This window comes from Echeneis naucrates, chromosome 13 (assembly GCF_900963305.1).
Source record: "Echeneis naucrates chromosome 13, fEcheNa1.1, whole genome shotgun sequence".
Taxonomy (NCBI): domain Eukaryota; kingdom Metazoa; phylum Chordata; class Actinopteri; order Carangiformes; family Echeneidae; genus Echeneis; species Echeneis naucrates.
Window position 1 is genome coordinate 18,866,594 of NC_042523.1, and position 13,479 is coordinate 18,880,072.

General features: G+C 41.6%; 1 protein-coding gene across 3 annotated transcripts; it reads right to left on the bottom strand.

Moving 5' to 3' along the window:
• Positions 1-405: 405 nt before the first annotated feature.
• On the bottom strand, positions 406-12,581 carry LOC115053404 (immunoglobulin superfamily member 5-like). 3 transcript variants are annotated; one of them, XM_029518067.1, is made up of 10 exons: positions 12,481-12,581; positions 11,678-11,739; positions 9,592-9,906; positions 6,613-6,740; positions 5,686-5,851; positions 5,192-5,323; positions 2,921-2,945; positions 2,140-2,228; positions 1,413-1,477; positions 406-647 (listed from the first exon to the last, which is right to left on the bottom strand). In XM_029518067.1, the coding sequence occupies exons 2-10, from the start codon at positions 11,718-11,720 to the stop codon at positions 519-521; spliced, it is 1,092 nt and encodes a 363-aa protein (XP_029373927.1). In that variant the 5' UTR covers positions 11,721-11,739; positions 12,481-12,581; the 3' UTR covers positions 406-518. The 3 variants fall into 3 exon arrangements, with proteins under 3 accessions (XP_029373927.1, XP_029373929.1, XP_029373928.1); XM_029518069.1 differs by lacking the exon at positions 5,192-5,323; XM_029518068.1 differs by lacking the exon at positions 12,481-12,581 and having other exon boundaries at positions 11,678-11,873.
• Positions 12,582-13,479: the final 898 nt, after the last annotated feature.

The window sequence follows — 13,479 nt, forward strand, 5'->3', positions numbered from 1 at the left end:
GAGTCACGTCAAACCTCACCGGCCAGTACTGTACACATGGTAGGCAGACGCTGAAGTAACAGTAATCCGGATGATGCTTGATGTCTGCCGTGTACGTCCAACTAGGAGGCCCTGGGACTGTCCCAGAACGAGCTGCAGAGATCACATAGCAGGCTGGCAGTAGTGGAAAAACACTGCTGGAGAGGGAGATAACTGGACTGCTGTGTATTTCCTGCTGCTGTGACTTGAACTCAGATAAGTGAAAGAAAGCTGATGGATAGCTGAAAGTTATTGCTGTGTGTGTATATATGTGTGTGTGTGTGTGTGTGTGTGTGTGTTAAACAGGTAAAAGAAAAACTAAGAATATCATGAAAAACGTAAAAAAAAATCTTTTATTGAACAAAAATACAACGTTATGTCTTTGAAAACTTTTTACATTTTCTGAATTGTTTAAAAAAATGGGAATGGTGCAGTAATAACATAAAATAGCTTCGAGCTTTCTAAATGTACTACATAAAGGAATATGATGATAAACACAGTCAAACTGTGGTAATTCTTCTGATGTTGGTGAAGCTTTTCAGTGACAGGCCTGCCTGGGTTTGGTTCTCGCTGTGCACAGCCTGCTGCAGAGAGAGAGGCAGGCTGCCACAGTCCAGCACATCAGGGACCTGGAGGACACCGCCAACAAACTATCTGAGTAATTTTGGGGAGCACTGTATGTTTACCAAAGTTAGATTTCTATCTTGAGAGTTTTCTACGAAGGCCCGTGATGCTAAACGAGTGCAGGGTTGAAACTGAGGATGTGTTTTTGACCTCTGAAGACCTTAGAGGCCTTAAAGTGACTGTCCTCCATCTTCAGTACCTCCAGATGAGGTCATCATATAGTACGTACCAGCATAAGTACCAGCTCGCTACTTCAAAGACCGAATCTGAACTCAAATGGCAGCTGCTTCATATCGGAGGAAACGTAAGCTAAAATCAGAGACACCAGGAGATTCAGCAGTTTCAGTACAGTATGAAATTCATCGTTGCAGGTTCTGAAGAGACCTGAAATATTCAGCATGCGTATTTTTCTCAATTTGTGTCTCAATCAGGTCTCAGTTAGTGGTGTGAATCCTGCATTAGACCTGTCGGCCATCCCAGCGTTTGGATTAATAACAGGAGGCACCTAAATGTGCTCTATAAGCTAAGACAATGATTCTGTGGCGCTATGATATGTTTCAGGTAACAATAGATGATTTGAGCAGGCTAATGGAACAACTGAGGCTGCCTGAGGTGAGGCCGCGTAGCAACACGCTTCCCTCCTGTGAGAGAAGCAGGTACTCCAGCTGAACAATGACTAGATGCATTATTCAGCTTCAATTCATTCCTGCCTCCGTCCTGTCAGTTCCTCTCTGAGAACCCTCCCACCTTCTTCTCTATCTCTAACCTACCTTATGAGGGCTGACAAAGTCCATCTGGCTACGAGTTTCCATGTTTAGCTCATTGTCATCTGTATCTGCGGGGTGAGAAACAGCAGTTTAGCCTGATCTAACCTCACAGCTTCTCTGACCAGCTTCAGGTGATTGAGCGGTGAGCAGCATCCTGAGGTTCATATTCTTTTTTTTTTTTTCTGTCTGAAAAATGAAAATGTCAGAAAATACTAAATGTATAGTGTGTGGTTTGCGGTGTACCCACAGATTATTACCACTGTGAAGGGTATGTCTCCTATTAGTGTAGCAAAATGAGGTCATAAATCAATAATATGAAAGTCCGAACTATCTTTATGTTCGGCAGCAACGTGTGTCATGTTACAGCACTGCAACTTTACTAAATGTTTCTGCAGTATCCACTGATTTCTGTGCACAAGCAAAATATAACAGCGAACACCTGAAATATGTTTCATCCATCACAGTCAGTAATATGCAGTAAACTACGGCTTGTACTGATACTTTTATATTAGGCTGAAAAAAAAAATACCAATAATCTCAGCAGCTCGTCATTAGAAACCTTATAAAGCTCCTGCATAAGTGATGTGGTCATATAGTGGCTGGCCTATGGGTCTTACTCACTGGAATGAAATAGTTTATTTCTCTGAACGCTCTGACAGCTGTGTCTTTGTTGTGCTTTAAAGGTGAAGTTTGCAATATTGCCGCAGTAAACTATATGTTGCTTTCTCACCGTTGGGCCCCTCTGTAAAGTATCCCAAGTTGACCCTCCCCGTTGCCACCTCAGCAGGTGAGCGTCTCGCCACCGCTGATTGGTCAAACCTGCAAAAGTTCCCAAAAGAACAGCCGAATGTGAAAATTGATTTTTAAGGTAGCATGCGGCAGAGCTACGTTGAAAACGACTATCCAGCTGCGACGACTTTGTTTTGTGCTTTGACAGATAAAAAATAAATAAATAAATAAATAAAAATCAACATCATCATCATTTTTCACTGCATTCAATTGGACCCAAATGAAGTACTCAACTCTCACTTCAGTGTGCTCATTGGAAAAGCTATAAAATGTACTTCAGTTGCATGAATAATGCTGACAAATACAATGCACGATGCATTTTTTTTTCCTAAATGAGATAATGACAATTTGACTCTTAATTAAGTTGCTCGAGAATGTAATTGCTATTTAATGCATGTATTTTCAAATTCACGTCTTCATTTTTCTTTTATAACGAGGAGCAATAAAAGTCCATTCATGCGCAGAAATAAGTTGCGTGTATTAACTGAGATTCCCGCTGAGTCCTCATAATCTGGTATCTTATGTAAAGTATAAATGGAGCTCAACACAGCCAGGACTGGCAGCTTCTTTCTCCACAAGAAAGTAACTTTCACTTCAGAAATCACAGTTAATCTTAAAGTTCCTGTTGTTAGTTGCAAAAAGTGCAAAAATCTAAAGTTTCCATTGTTTAAAAATAAAGTATGAAGCAAATGGAATCTAGAAAAAGGGATTCTAAATCTTACCACATGGTCTCTTGTGGAGCTGATTCTGAAAGGTAAAAAAAGAGACATGTTTACAGAACTATTACGAGCTATAAGACGTTAATTTAATCATCTTCACTACATTGACTATAGAGCCATTGTGCTCGCTCACTGCATCTACAATATGAAAGGGGTAAATGTCCCACTGTTTATTCGTTTTGAGTTCTGCACTACTATTGTAGCCTCCAGTCAGTTTACAATTTGACAGTGAAAGCTGGAGCTGAGTGTTAATGAGTTTTGTAACACGGCTTCATGGTTGTCTTTGCCAGAGGTCTTCCTGGCCACAGCAAAAGTACAACAATATAACAATGGTGCAGATGGTGCTTGCCTCAGGAGCAATATAAATTGTTCTTTTAACAGGGAGAGAAATCGTCTTTGTCTTTATATTTTAAATCCCTGCTGTCATGCTGGCCAAAGTCTATCTTAGATCCCTTCTATGTTTCAAATAATTACAAAGCATACATTGGTCCCCGTTGAGCTGGATTACTAAAGGAAAAGCTCCGACCTGGAAGTTAGCCACATCCTCTAACATGTGAAACCTCCTAGTGAAGTTAATTCAACTTGTTCGAGGATGTTGCATTAAAGACGTGAGACGAAAGCAAAGAGCGACGGTGAAGGAGGTATTAGATGTTTCAGGTACAGAATCAGCTGGAGAGGAGAAAGGTTGCACCAGCCCATGATTAGTAACGGTCCAGAATCAGTCACAGGGATTACTGTGACTTCTTAATGTGTGACTCAGGGCCACTTTTTGTTATCACGCACAAACAGGCGTGCACCGCCTCCTTGTGCTGGAGCGACGATTCCCTTTGAGATTCCCGGCGCTCCGGAAACATCTCTGCAATGTCCTGCTTTCCAGGCCACGCTTTTTACAGCATCACACCACTTCACGCCCGCAACTTGCCAAGACATCGAAGAGGTGGCAAGTAGTCTGGGAACATCACCACAGATACTCCAGGTCAGCTCAAGAGCTCAGAAAGAGCAAAACTGTCTCGCCACGTGGTGATTCTTAAACCTCATTAACGGGTTTATAGCATTTCCTGACCCATGCAAGACATGGATTTTGGTAAGCATGCTCAGAAGATTGGCACCCGTGTCATCTCTGAATAATTTGAAAGTACAAGCAGCAGACAGTTAACTCAGTTGAGCACAATGATCAGAGACCTGAAGGATAAAGATACCGTGTTCTGTTGTTGTAAGGTCCTTGCAGTCGGTTAATTTGCCTTAATTTTGCATTTACCCCTTTTCACTTAATGCTAAGCTAAGCTAATCAATTTCTGGTTCCACTTGGCCATATGGAATAAGACGGGTATTAATCACCTAATCTGAATCATAGCAATACCACTAATAAACAGACTGCTTAGCTTTCCTTTACATTGTGAGATAAACTGTGTCCTCTGTGTGTGTGTGTGTGTGTGTGTGTGTGTGTGTGCGCGCGCGCGTGCTTCAGTCAAACACACTGACTCAGGTGTGAGTCAGGACTTTTTCTTAACTGAGGTACAATTTCTGCCAGTGTGCCAAAATCTGTAATCCTTTTGGCAAACAATTTGATATCCTGTCCAGAGCCACTGCGTTCCCAGTACACAACAGCTGTCTCACTGAAGCCTTAAGGATATAAACCCAGGACTTAGACATAGCCCCTTTTATTTATACAAGGTAGGCTGCTGGAATCAGAGCCAACTTTTCCACAACAAACTGCACAGGACATCATTAGAAAGGACACCAGGAACAGCTAAGAAATAGAAAGGACTCCGCCGATCTCGCCATCATTGACCAGTTTCAGATGCCTGGAAATTTGGAAAGAATTTTTCTCTTTGTAATCTGTGTATTTTTGGATAAGTTATTATGTGTTACTTCAGGAGAGATTTCTTATTGAAGCTGTTAAAGTCATTTGTTTGAATTTCATATTTTTCAATTTATTTATTTTTTTCAGTTATGTAGAGATTCAAACCGCCAATCCTGCATTCGCACGTACCTGCTGTGGTCTGTGCTGCTGCTGTTTTCCTGAGAAATAAAACTTTCTGCTGACAACTCATGTTCTCTGCCTTTGTCAGAAAAAATATTGCGTGCCCTTGGTGAAGGCCAGTGCAGGGCAGTAACGAGTCACAGTGTGTAACCACGTATCTCCTTCGTTATACTTTAATCACAGTTTCTGCACTGGAAATGGTGTGCGTGTGTGCGTGTGTGTGCGTGCGTGTGTGTGTGTGTGAGGGGGATGTTCACCTAGAGCAATTTAAGGAGGAGAAAAGTGCCTACTTGCTTGTTTCCTTTGTCTGTAACAGAGGACAATGCAGATGCAGAGCAGGAGGAGCAGCAGAAGAGCAGAGAGGGTGGCAGTTACTGCCAGCAGGACCGTGCAGTCGTCTTCCTCCTGCACCACCTCTGCGACTGAGGAGAGAAGGTCACAGCAATATTTCCGTGGAGAAACGCTGAAGCAGTGTTCTTTACGATTCCATAACAGATTTGCAGACGTGTAAAGAAAGCTGTGTTAAATATTCTTATTTTTTGTTTAGTTTTAATTTATAGTGCTGCAAAAAAAATGCAAGAACCCCATTTTGAAGCCGCAGCTTCAGCTGTGATGCAAACTCGCGCAACGTTGACGCTGACTCAGAGGCGGCGAAAATAATGCGTTAGAACAAAATGAGACGCACAAAAAGAAGAGAGCCAAACAGGCAAATGTAGGGAAGGAGAGCTGAACTAGGACAGAGCAGCAAGAAACGGCCAACACGACAGCTGTGCTGCGGGCTCACCCACTGTCAGACGGACCCTGCTATTCAGCGGCGTGGGCAGGGCAGACACAGAGGCCAGACACTCCACATCAGAGCTCTTTGTTGCTGTCACGCTGAGGTTGCTGCTCACGGTGAAGAGGCTCTTCCCTGACTCTTCACTGCTGATGTTGTATTCACCCAGGCTCACCTACACGCCATTCCCCAGAGAGAGAGAGAGAGAGAGAGGGTTTATTTTACTCTTTACTGTACACTCTAATGTGACGCCTACGTTCTGACTTGCCAGACTTTCAGTTAGTGTTCGTGAAGTGATTATCGGGTGTGTTACAAAACTATTATGAGCCACTCCGATTCTATTCAAAAGCATTCAGTCTTTCTGATCAGATCGCCTCATTTGCTGATCTTTGTGATATCTACCTCGTAAAATGCGGCACAAGATGTACCGATATTGCAATTACTTGGCTTTGTTTGAGCCTCTCTGATACAGATGGATGATAAAGCTCTCGTTCCATAAAATGGGATGGAAGCATTAGCTGGTGCTTAGTGAGCAGACAAACAGAGCAGCACAATCTGGAGAAAGATGCCGGAGCTCAATGAATGTACTGTCAGCAGAAACACAACAGTGAAGGGGATGGGCTTCCCTGACAGTCAACCAAGGCAGCTTCTCTCTAAAAGTAGTCCGCCCGCCACCGTCTGTGGCAAATTAAGCTGAAAAGGACATCTTCACTGACGTATGGGCTTTCAGTTGAGGAACGTTTTTTATTTTTTTAAGTCGCACACACTTGTTGTCTTTGATTGTAAAATTTAAAGCAGCTGTAAGAATTTCTGTCTTATGAATAATTAGTTTGCAATTGTAATTGGATGTTTTCTAAAATAAGAAATTTTCCCCAAATAGTTAGCCCATAAAAAAAGACAAATGAGGAGCGTTTCTGAATGCAGTTGTGTCCTTACCTTCATGTCGTTCACCTGCCATTGCAGAATGGGTTCAGGGTACCACCCCTCTGCTTGGCATTCGAACACCACTGACTGCCCCTTGAATGCCAACTTGTCGTCCCCAAGGACTTTCACGCTGCCCTTTTCTGCAATCGGTGAAAGGTACTTTTAGAAACTTGATCAAATTTTCATGCGGACAGTGTTAATTGTACGCCTGTAAATTCCTGCACACACACCACTGTCCGCAAATTCAATTTCCCGCTCATATCTGCGCCCAGAGATGAGCATCACTTCTTCGGTGAGCCAAAAGATGGATTTCATTCATCTCGTGTGATTGATCAAATGTCTTAAAGTCTCAGTTGCCTGACAAATGTGTTTTTGTTTCGTTTTTTTTTTTTTTTTTCCCCTTCATCTCTTTCCGTTACTGCCAAAAAAGCCACTCAAGGCTCAAGTAGCTACAGTATCGAATGTGAAGTCTATTACGTTGTGGGATGAAAGCCACTGGATGCAATAAACAACTGCTATGGACAGAAGGATAATTACAGAAGCAATAGTGCTTTGGCTGAGCGAACGACATGTCAATGTTGATGTAGATTCAAATCCTCAGATGTTTTGTACGAATTATTGGCCCTTCCTTTTCTCCAGGGGCATCTATATGATGCCTGATTTGGTGTTGTAAACATCATATCCGACCCTTAAAGCAGCCGCTTCTGATAGTGGACTCCAGCTGCGCTCAGAGAATCTCTGCACCGATGAATAAAGGTTGGCAGGGAACCAGCAGCCTCATTTGCGCCGGCCGAGGGCCTCTGGGCGATCGCATCTAATTGATATATCTGAACAGGAAAGAAACTACATCAGCACTTCCTCCCAAAGCTCTGATCTAAGTGATCCCTGAAATAAGGTTTCATAAGGTTTGTTAATCACCGTAGGGAACGTCTGAAGACTTTGGGCTGCGGTGGCAGCCTGCGAAAGGCAGGGAGACCCCGGCCAACTCTAATTCTGGGGATTTTTCAGCAATGGTACAATGAGTGGGAGTTTTTACTTTAAGGTCAGCATTTAAATAATTGTACCTGTGTATGCAGGATTGGTGCGTAAACTGCAAACTGTGTTACACAAGCACACTATGTGCGGTTGTGAATTTTTTCCAATGAGTGGCACACTATTCCCTTCTCTCGTCTATGATTTATATAAAGGTGCTCTCCTTTTCTGCAGCTACAGCCCCCAGCAGAGCCTGTTCATTCTCATGAGTGCGTATTGATTTGTTCAAGTGTAAGGCTTGTGTATCGGAGTTTGAGTGAGTAAGAAGAATAAGCAGAGAGGGAGAAGCGAGTGTGAGCAGGAGTGTGTTGTCATATTTACACCATCTTCATATTGAACAATTAAAGCAGGCGGTGTGGATCATGGCATACAGAGTCAACCAGCCCTGTGTGGATTTGTGGCTCTTCTCCAACAGTATATTTGAGCTGCAGTGCACAAATCACAGGAAGAGTTGCTGACTGTTAACCGGGCATGCCAGGATGAACAATTAATCCAAAGGATGTGTCAGGCCATAGTGATCCTCTGCATCCAGCCTGGAGCGCCTGATTCACCATACACTACTGTTAATGGCTGCATATCTCAAGTGGGATTTGTGGCACTGGCAGCAATCAGGGCTCTCTCCATAATATATTTAAGACGATGGCTCATTGGTTTTGTTTTGTCTTGCTTTTTGCAGAGTAGATGTTCCTTCACTTTGTGCGTACGTGATCAAATAAACATTCATTTTTTAAATTTAGAGTTATGTAAGAAAGAAAGACGAAAGAAAGGATCTCTTTTGTGTAATGCTGCTAAAAGAGATAAAGAATTTTAGATTAAATTCAAAATGAAACACTGACTTTCCAAAACGATGACAAATGTAACAAACTCATCAATATTCCAGCAAGAGATAGCAAAAAGTCTGAGCTTGAATTTAATTTAAGCCAATTTAGTGGCTTTAAAAATGTTATTCAATAAGTTAAGAAGTCAAGAAGGCTGGAAAACACAAGTTTCTGTTTTCTGGCCTTTCTCTCCACCCCTGATCATTTTTGTGCCATGTGTATTTGGTATATTGATGGAAGAATTTGTAAATGATTTGGCCAAATGAGATGCAGTCGTGGTTTGGCTTTGTTCGTTGGTGATTACTAAGGAAAATCACGTTTGTTAAAATGCTGGGTCACACTGCAGTGCTTTCCTGCTACACATAACAACTCCGCAGCAAGAACTCCGGAAAACAACAAGTTTCTATCAAGTCTTGACTTATAACTCTCCCGCAACTAGTCCTCCTTACGTATACGTATTTATATTATATTTATATGCTCTTTACAGGTTGTGCCAAATTGTGTCCTGTCCTCAACACCACAACCCATGCCATTATTAATAATGTCACAAGAGCCATCAAACATGTCTGTGTAACTGTACCGCTGAGACAAAATGACTTCCTGCCTTTTGATATGTACCACCACTGATCATTCACTCTGCTGCAGCTGGAAACTTTCATTCTATGAAACGAACTCTCCAAATACTATTTTTCTATTCTCTGCCTCTTTGTGTTCTCTATTTTTCCATTAAAGTGAACACTGTGTGGGTGGACAGGATCAAAGCATCCACACAACTTTTGTATAGTGCCTTTATATATTTATTTATTTTAGACAGACTGTTTTTTGCCTTGTCAAGGTGAAATTCAGTGTGTCTCTGCTGCCGCTCATAGCGCAGACTCATCATTTTCAGAGTTGCCATTTGCTTGGTTTCTTTTCCGTGTGTGTGTTGTGTTGTGTTGTGTTGTGTGCATACTCCTGCTTGTTTCTGCTGCAGAGGATTTCAAAGGCTTTTTTGTGCACCCGAAGTCCCCTGCAGATACTCACAAACAATTCCTTGCTGGCTTTTTGCTTCAGTTGACTAAAGGTTACACACTCGTGGACATAAGACCTCCCGTGACGCTCCCACGCACCAAAACACTCGTACACATATGATCATACACACCTTGTACAAACAGACTTGCCGTTTTCCTCTCAAAGCCCTGGAGGTCACAGGTCACTTCTCCTTGGTAGTGCCTCTCTGTGCTCCTCAGCACAAACACCCAGCTTTCTACCTTTGAGGGTGTGATTATCTCAGCTGTCACGCTGGCGTTGGTGGATGCCAGGACACCGTGTAATTTTGAGATGGTGAGCGCCACCGCGCCATTCAGCAGCCACACCATAACGGTCCACTGGTTGTCGGGGGGGCTGCAGGTAAATCGGGCCTCCTCACCTCGCAGGACAGTTAGTGTTTTAGGTGACAGTTTCATCTGAGCTGCAACTGTTTAAAGTCCAAAGTGAGACAGAATATTATAAATAAAGCTACATCAGGTTTGTGTGGATTTGAAATAACGCAAAACTAAACAAATCACAATAGCAGCACTGTTTCTGAAGCAAATTTCAGAATATGAGAGTAAGAAGATCAACATCTCTCTCCACTCGGTTTATATTATAAAGCTTAGCCTAATGTGTAGTATGTCTCTGCACAGTTCACAAGTTAACGCAATATGTTACTTTGAAGAGCAAAATGAAAAAGCAAGTTTTGGTTTCATAGGAAGTTATGTGCTGAGCTGAGAGGTTGCCTAGCAACAATTTGTAACTCCATGTTATACATGAAATAACACAAAGCTTGAGTTTTGTCCCGCTGGATAAAAGCATCTGCCAACTGAGCAAATGAAAATGTGAACCACATGCTACACATTTTTGCTGCTCATGTCAGAAGACTGATTGCAGTTGTCTAAATAAGGAAAACTTGCAAAAGTGGTTATATGCTACAATTTCACCTAAGTGGCAAGACAGGAGTTTTGTTCATTTCCAAAAAATTGACTCCAGCCCAAATAAGATGTAGCCAGGGTAAATAAACAGGAAGCTCACATGTGCGGCAAAGATCAGGCCTTCAACAAGTAGTCAGCGACATTAATGTAATATTTAAAAAGAGACCTTGCAGGTTATAGTCAGAGGATTGATTGAGCTTAGCAGATCCAGGATGAGGGGAAACCCACAGATTTAGTGCAAATCTAGATCTTGTCATGACAGAGGGTATAGCTTTAGGACAAGTTTGTTGTTCAAGACATGGAGCGCGTATGTAAGAAATGAAATGATGGTAAAAGAGAAATAAGGAAGGGCTCAGGGGGATAAAGAGACCAAAAAAAAAAAGAGAGAATGACAGCACAACCCCCTAAATCTGCTTCTTTCCGTGGCTGTCCAGAGAGAGATTGGTGATTTTGCTTGGCAGGATAAATGAGGGCAAATAGGATTTAGGGAAGAAATAGTGACAAAAAAGGAGCGTAAATTCAAGCAACAGGCCACAGCGTCACTCTGCAGGGTTTTTTAAAAATAGTTTTCTAATAGCCATCTGCAGAACTCGAAGAAGCTACAAAGTACTGAGTGATTGGGGCTGAAATAGATGAACAGACTCATCGGGGAATCATCCATAATCAGCTGTACACCAACTATAAGGGCCCACTCTCAGTTACCCCAATCCAGCACCTGTCAGTGGCTTTCTGCTGCTGACGACTGATGGAGAAAGGGAATTATTATTGATGGCATAACTGTGAAATGGGAAATAACATGTTTATGTCACGATTCTCAGGGTGATGTATAACTTGTTTGTAGGGAGTTAACTGTGTTACCTTCTCCAGCCAGCATGCCGAGTCATAAATTATGCATCAGTTTAGGAAATTGGGTCTGGGAAATATCTAGGCCAGCCTATACAGCTATTCCTTTTCAATGCAATCAGAGAATGGCAGACTAATGAGCATAATTTGTGCAGGATCCTATTGGGACCACGAACGAGGGACGCTCAAGTCCCCTGACCGCTGGCAACAACTTACTGTTAACTAGATAGGCACCCGTTTTAAAGACAATTAATTATAACGTGTTAAAGATCATAGGCCTTCTAATTAGACCGTGTGTGGGTTTAATCTGAAGGTGTCTGCTATTAAACACACCACAGCACCAAATATTGCCCTCAATACAAGAACATTACGGGCCTCTGTGACACATCTCCTGCCAAATCAAGTTTCCGTGTTTATTTTGAGCTGAAGTCTCACCTTGAATTGTGCATGACAGGAGCACCAACAGATGAACCACCATTGTTCAACGCTAGATGGCCCTGAAATGAAGAGAATTGAGTTGTTCTATATATCAGACCAACATTTATCACTTGGATAAGTGGTGACGCTGATATTTTAGCTCCACATTTTGGTGCAGAGGGTCATACTGCCCAGAGGAACCACTCTAATGAGGAGGGTGGATTGTTTAACCTTTGTAATCATCAGACTTTTAATCATACACAAAAAGGACTTAGGTTAAATTTTCAAATATTTTCTCCGAAATGTATGCAAAATTAGTGAATTTGTCATCAGCCTCCGCTTCACTTTGAGTTTTGTTCTAATTTAGCATGTTTTCAAATACAAAAGGCCAAAGACTCCTGAGTATATCTGGTTATAAACAACTTATATTTAAAATAGCATTTTTCCTTCTATTTTTTTTTTTTTTTTTTTTTCGGGCTTGGCTTAAATAAACTTGCATCCATGCTGCACACTTTCTCCAACACAAAGAATCAAAGGCAGCAAATCACTTGAAAGATCTGTTAACTGTTAACTCGTCTCTAATTACAGATAGGGCTAAATAGTAACTCCATGAAATAAACAACTGTAAGTTTAGTCAGAAAACGATTAGTCATTAAGAAAAATATCACAGCTGAGCTCTTTTCTATGAATAACTTAAATAACTAACTGCGCCTGTCATTTTCTTTTTCACACACAGCAGAACGTAACATCTCCCGGATAGAATTAAATTTGAGGTTAAACTAACAAATGTTACAATAAACTCCGTTGATTGTCTGGCTCACCTCAGTTTGGAGTCTCTGTGGATCAGCGCTGAGTGTCACACACAGAGGATACATGTCAGGAATGCTGCATCTCTCATGCCATGGTGCTCTATCGTGTGAAACTGTCCCGTTAAATATTACCAACTCAGAGTAACTTTGACCCGTACATGAAAACACACAGTGTGACTCATTCTGCAAACAATGTCCCTTAAAAAATCCCCAGTTCCCAGGGGCCCTACAACTGGATCCCCGCCCCATTTTAAATGAATTGAATGAGACACAATAATGTTTTGTTTTGTTTTCTTAAACAGATTGCATTCTGCTTTATAAGTTGTATAGGTTGTAAGTTGTTTATATATTGTTTATAAAGTTGTTTCCCTGTGCCAGTCAAGATTCCCAAAAAAAGCAAAGAACAAAACAAAAAAAAAAAAGTGGTAACTAAATTTTTTTCATCTTCATCTTTATCCTCTTTGTCCTATATGTGATCCCTAAGAACTGCTGTTTCTCTCTGACGAGAACGCTGAAAAAAACTACCAAATGGCATAAAGTAGCATCAACACAACCAGGTGAAAGGCTTCTGACGTGAGTATTTACAACCTAACAATTTTAACCAATGCATAAATTATCAGACACTGTGGCCAATGTTCCTTTTTACAGAGCACTTGCTCCATTGCTACGTGTTTCAACACACCACCAAAGTTTCCATCTGTTTGTTGCTCACATAAAACAAAGAGCAAATTCCTCTGTCCTTATTTTTAGTTCCAGTGGTGGCTCTACATAGATGACAGAAATTATAGGTACAATCAGCATATTAACAATGCTTAGATCAGGCAGTTAGATAACTACAATACATGTCTGGCTATTTTTTCTCATGTCATCTAATAATAGTGTACGCTCCCCTCCACCTCTATTCAGAATCTCTGGGGACAAGGCATTTGCTTTCCTGTTAAAGCCAACAAAGCTCAGACAGCACAATGCTCCAATGGATCATAAATATCCCCCCCTTCAAAAAAAAGTTAA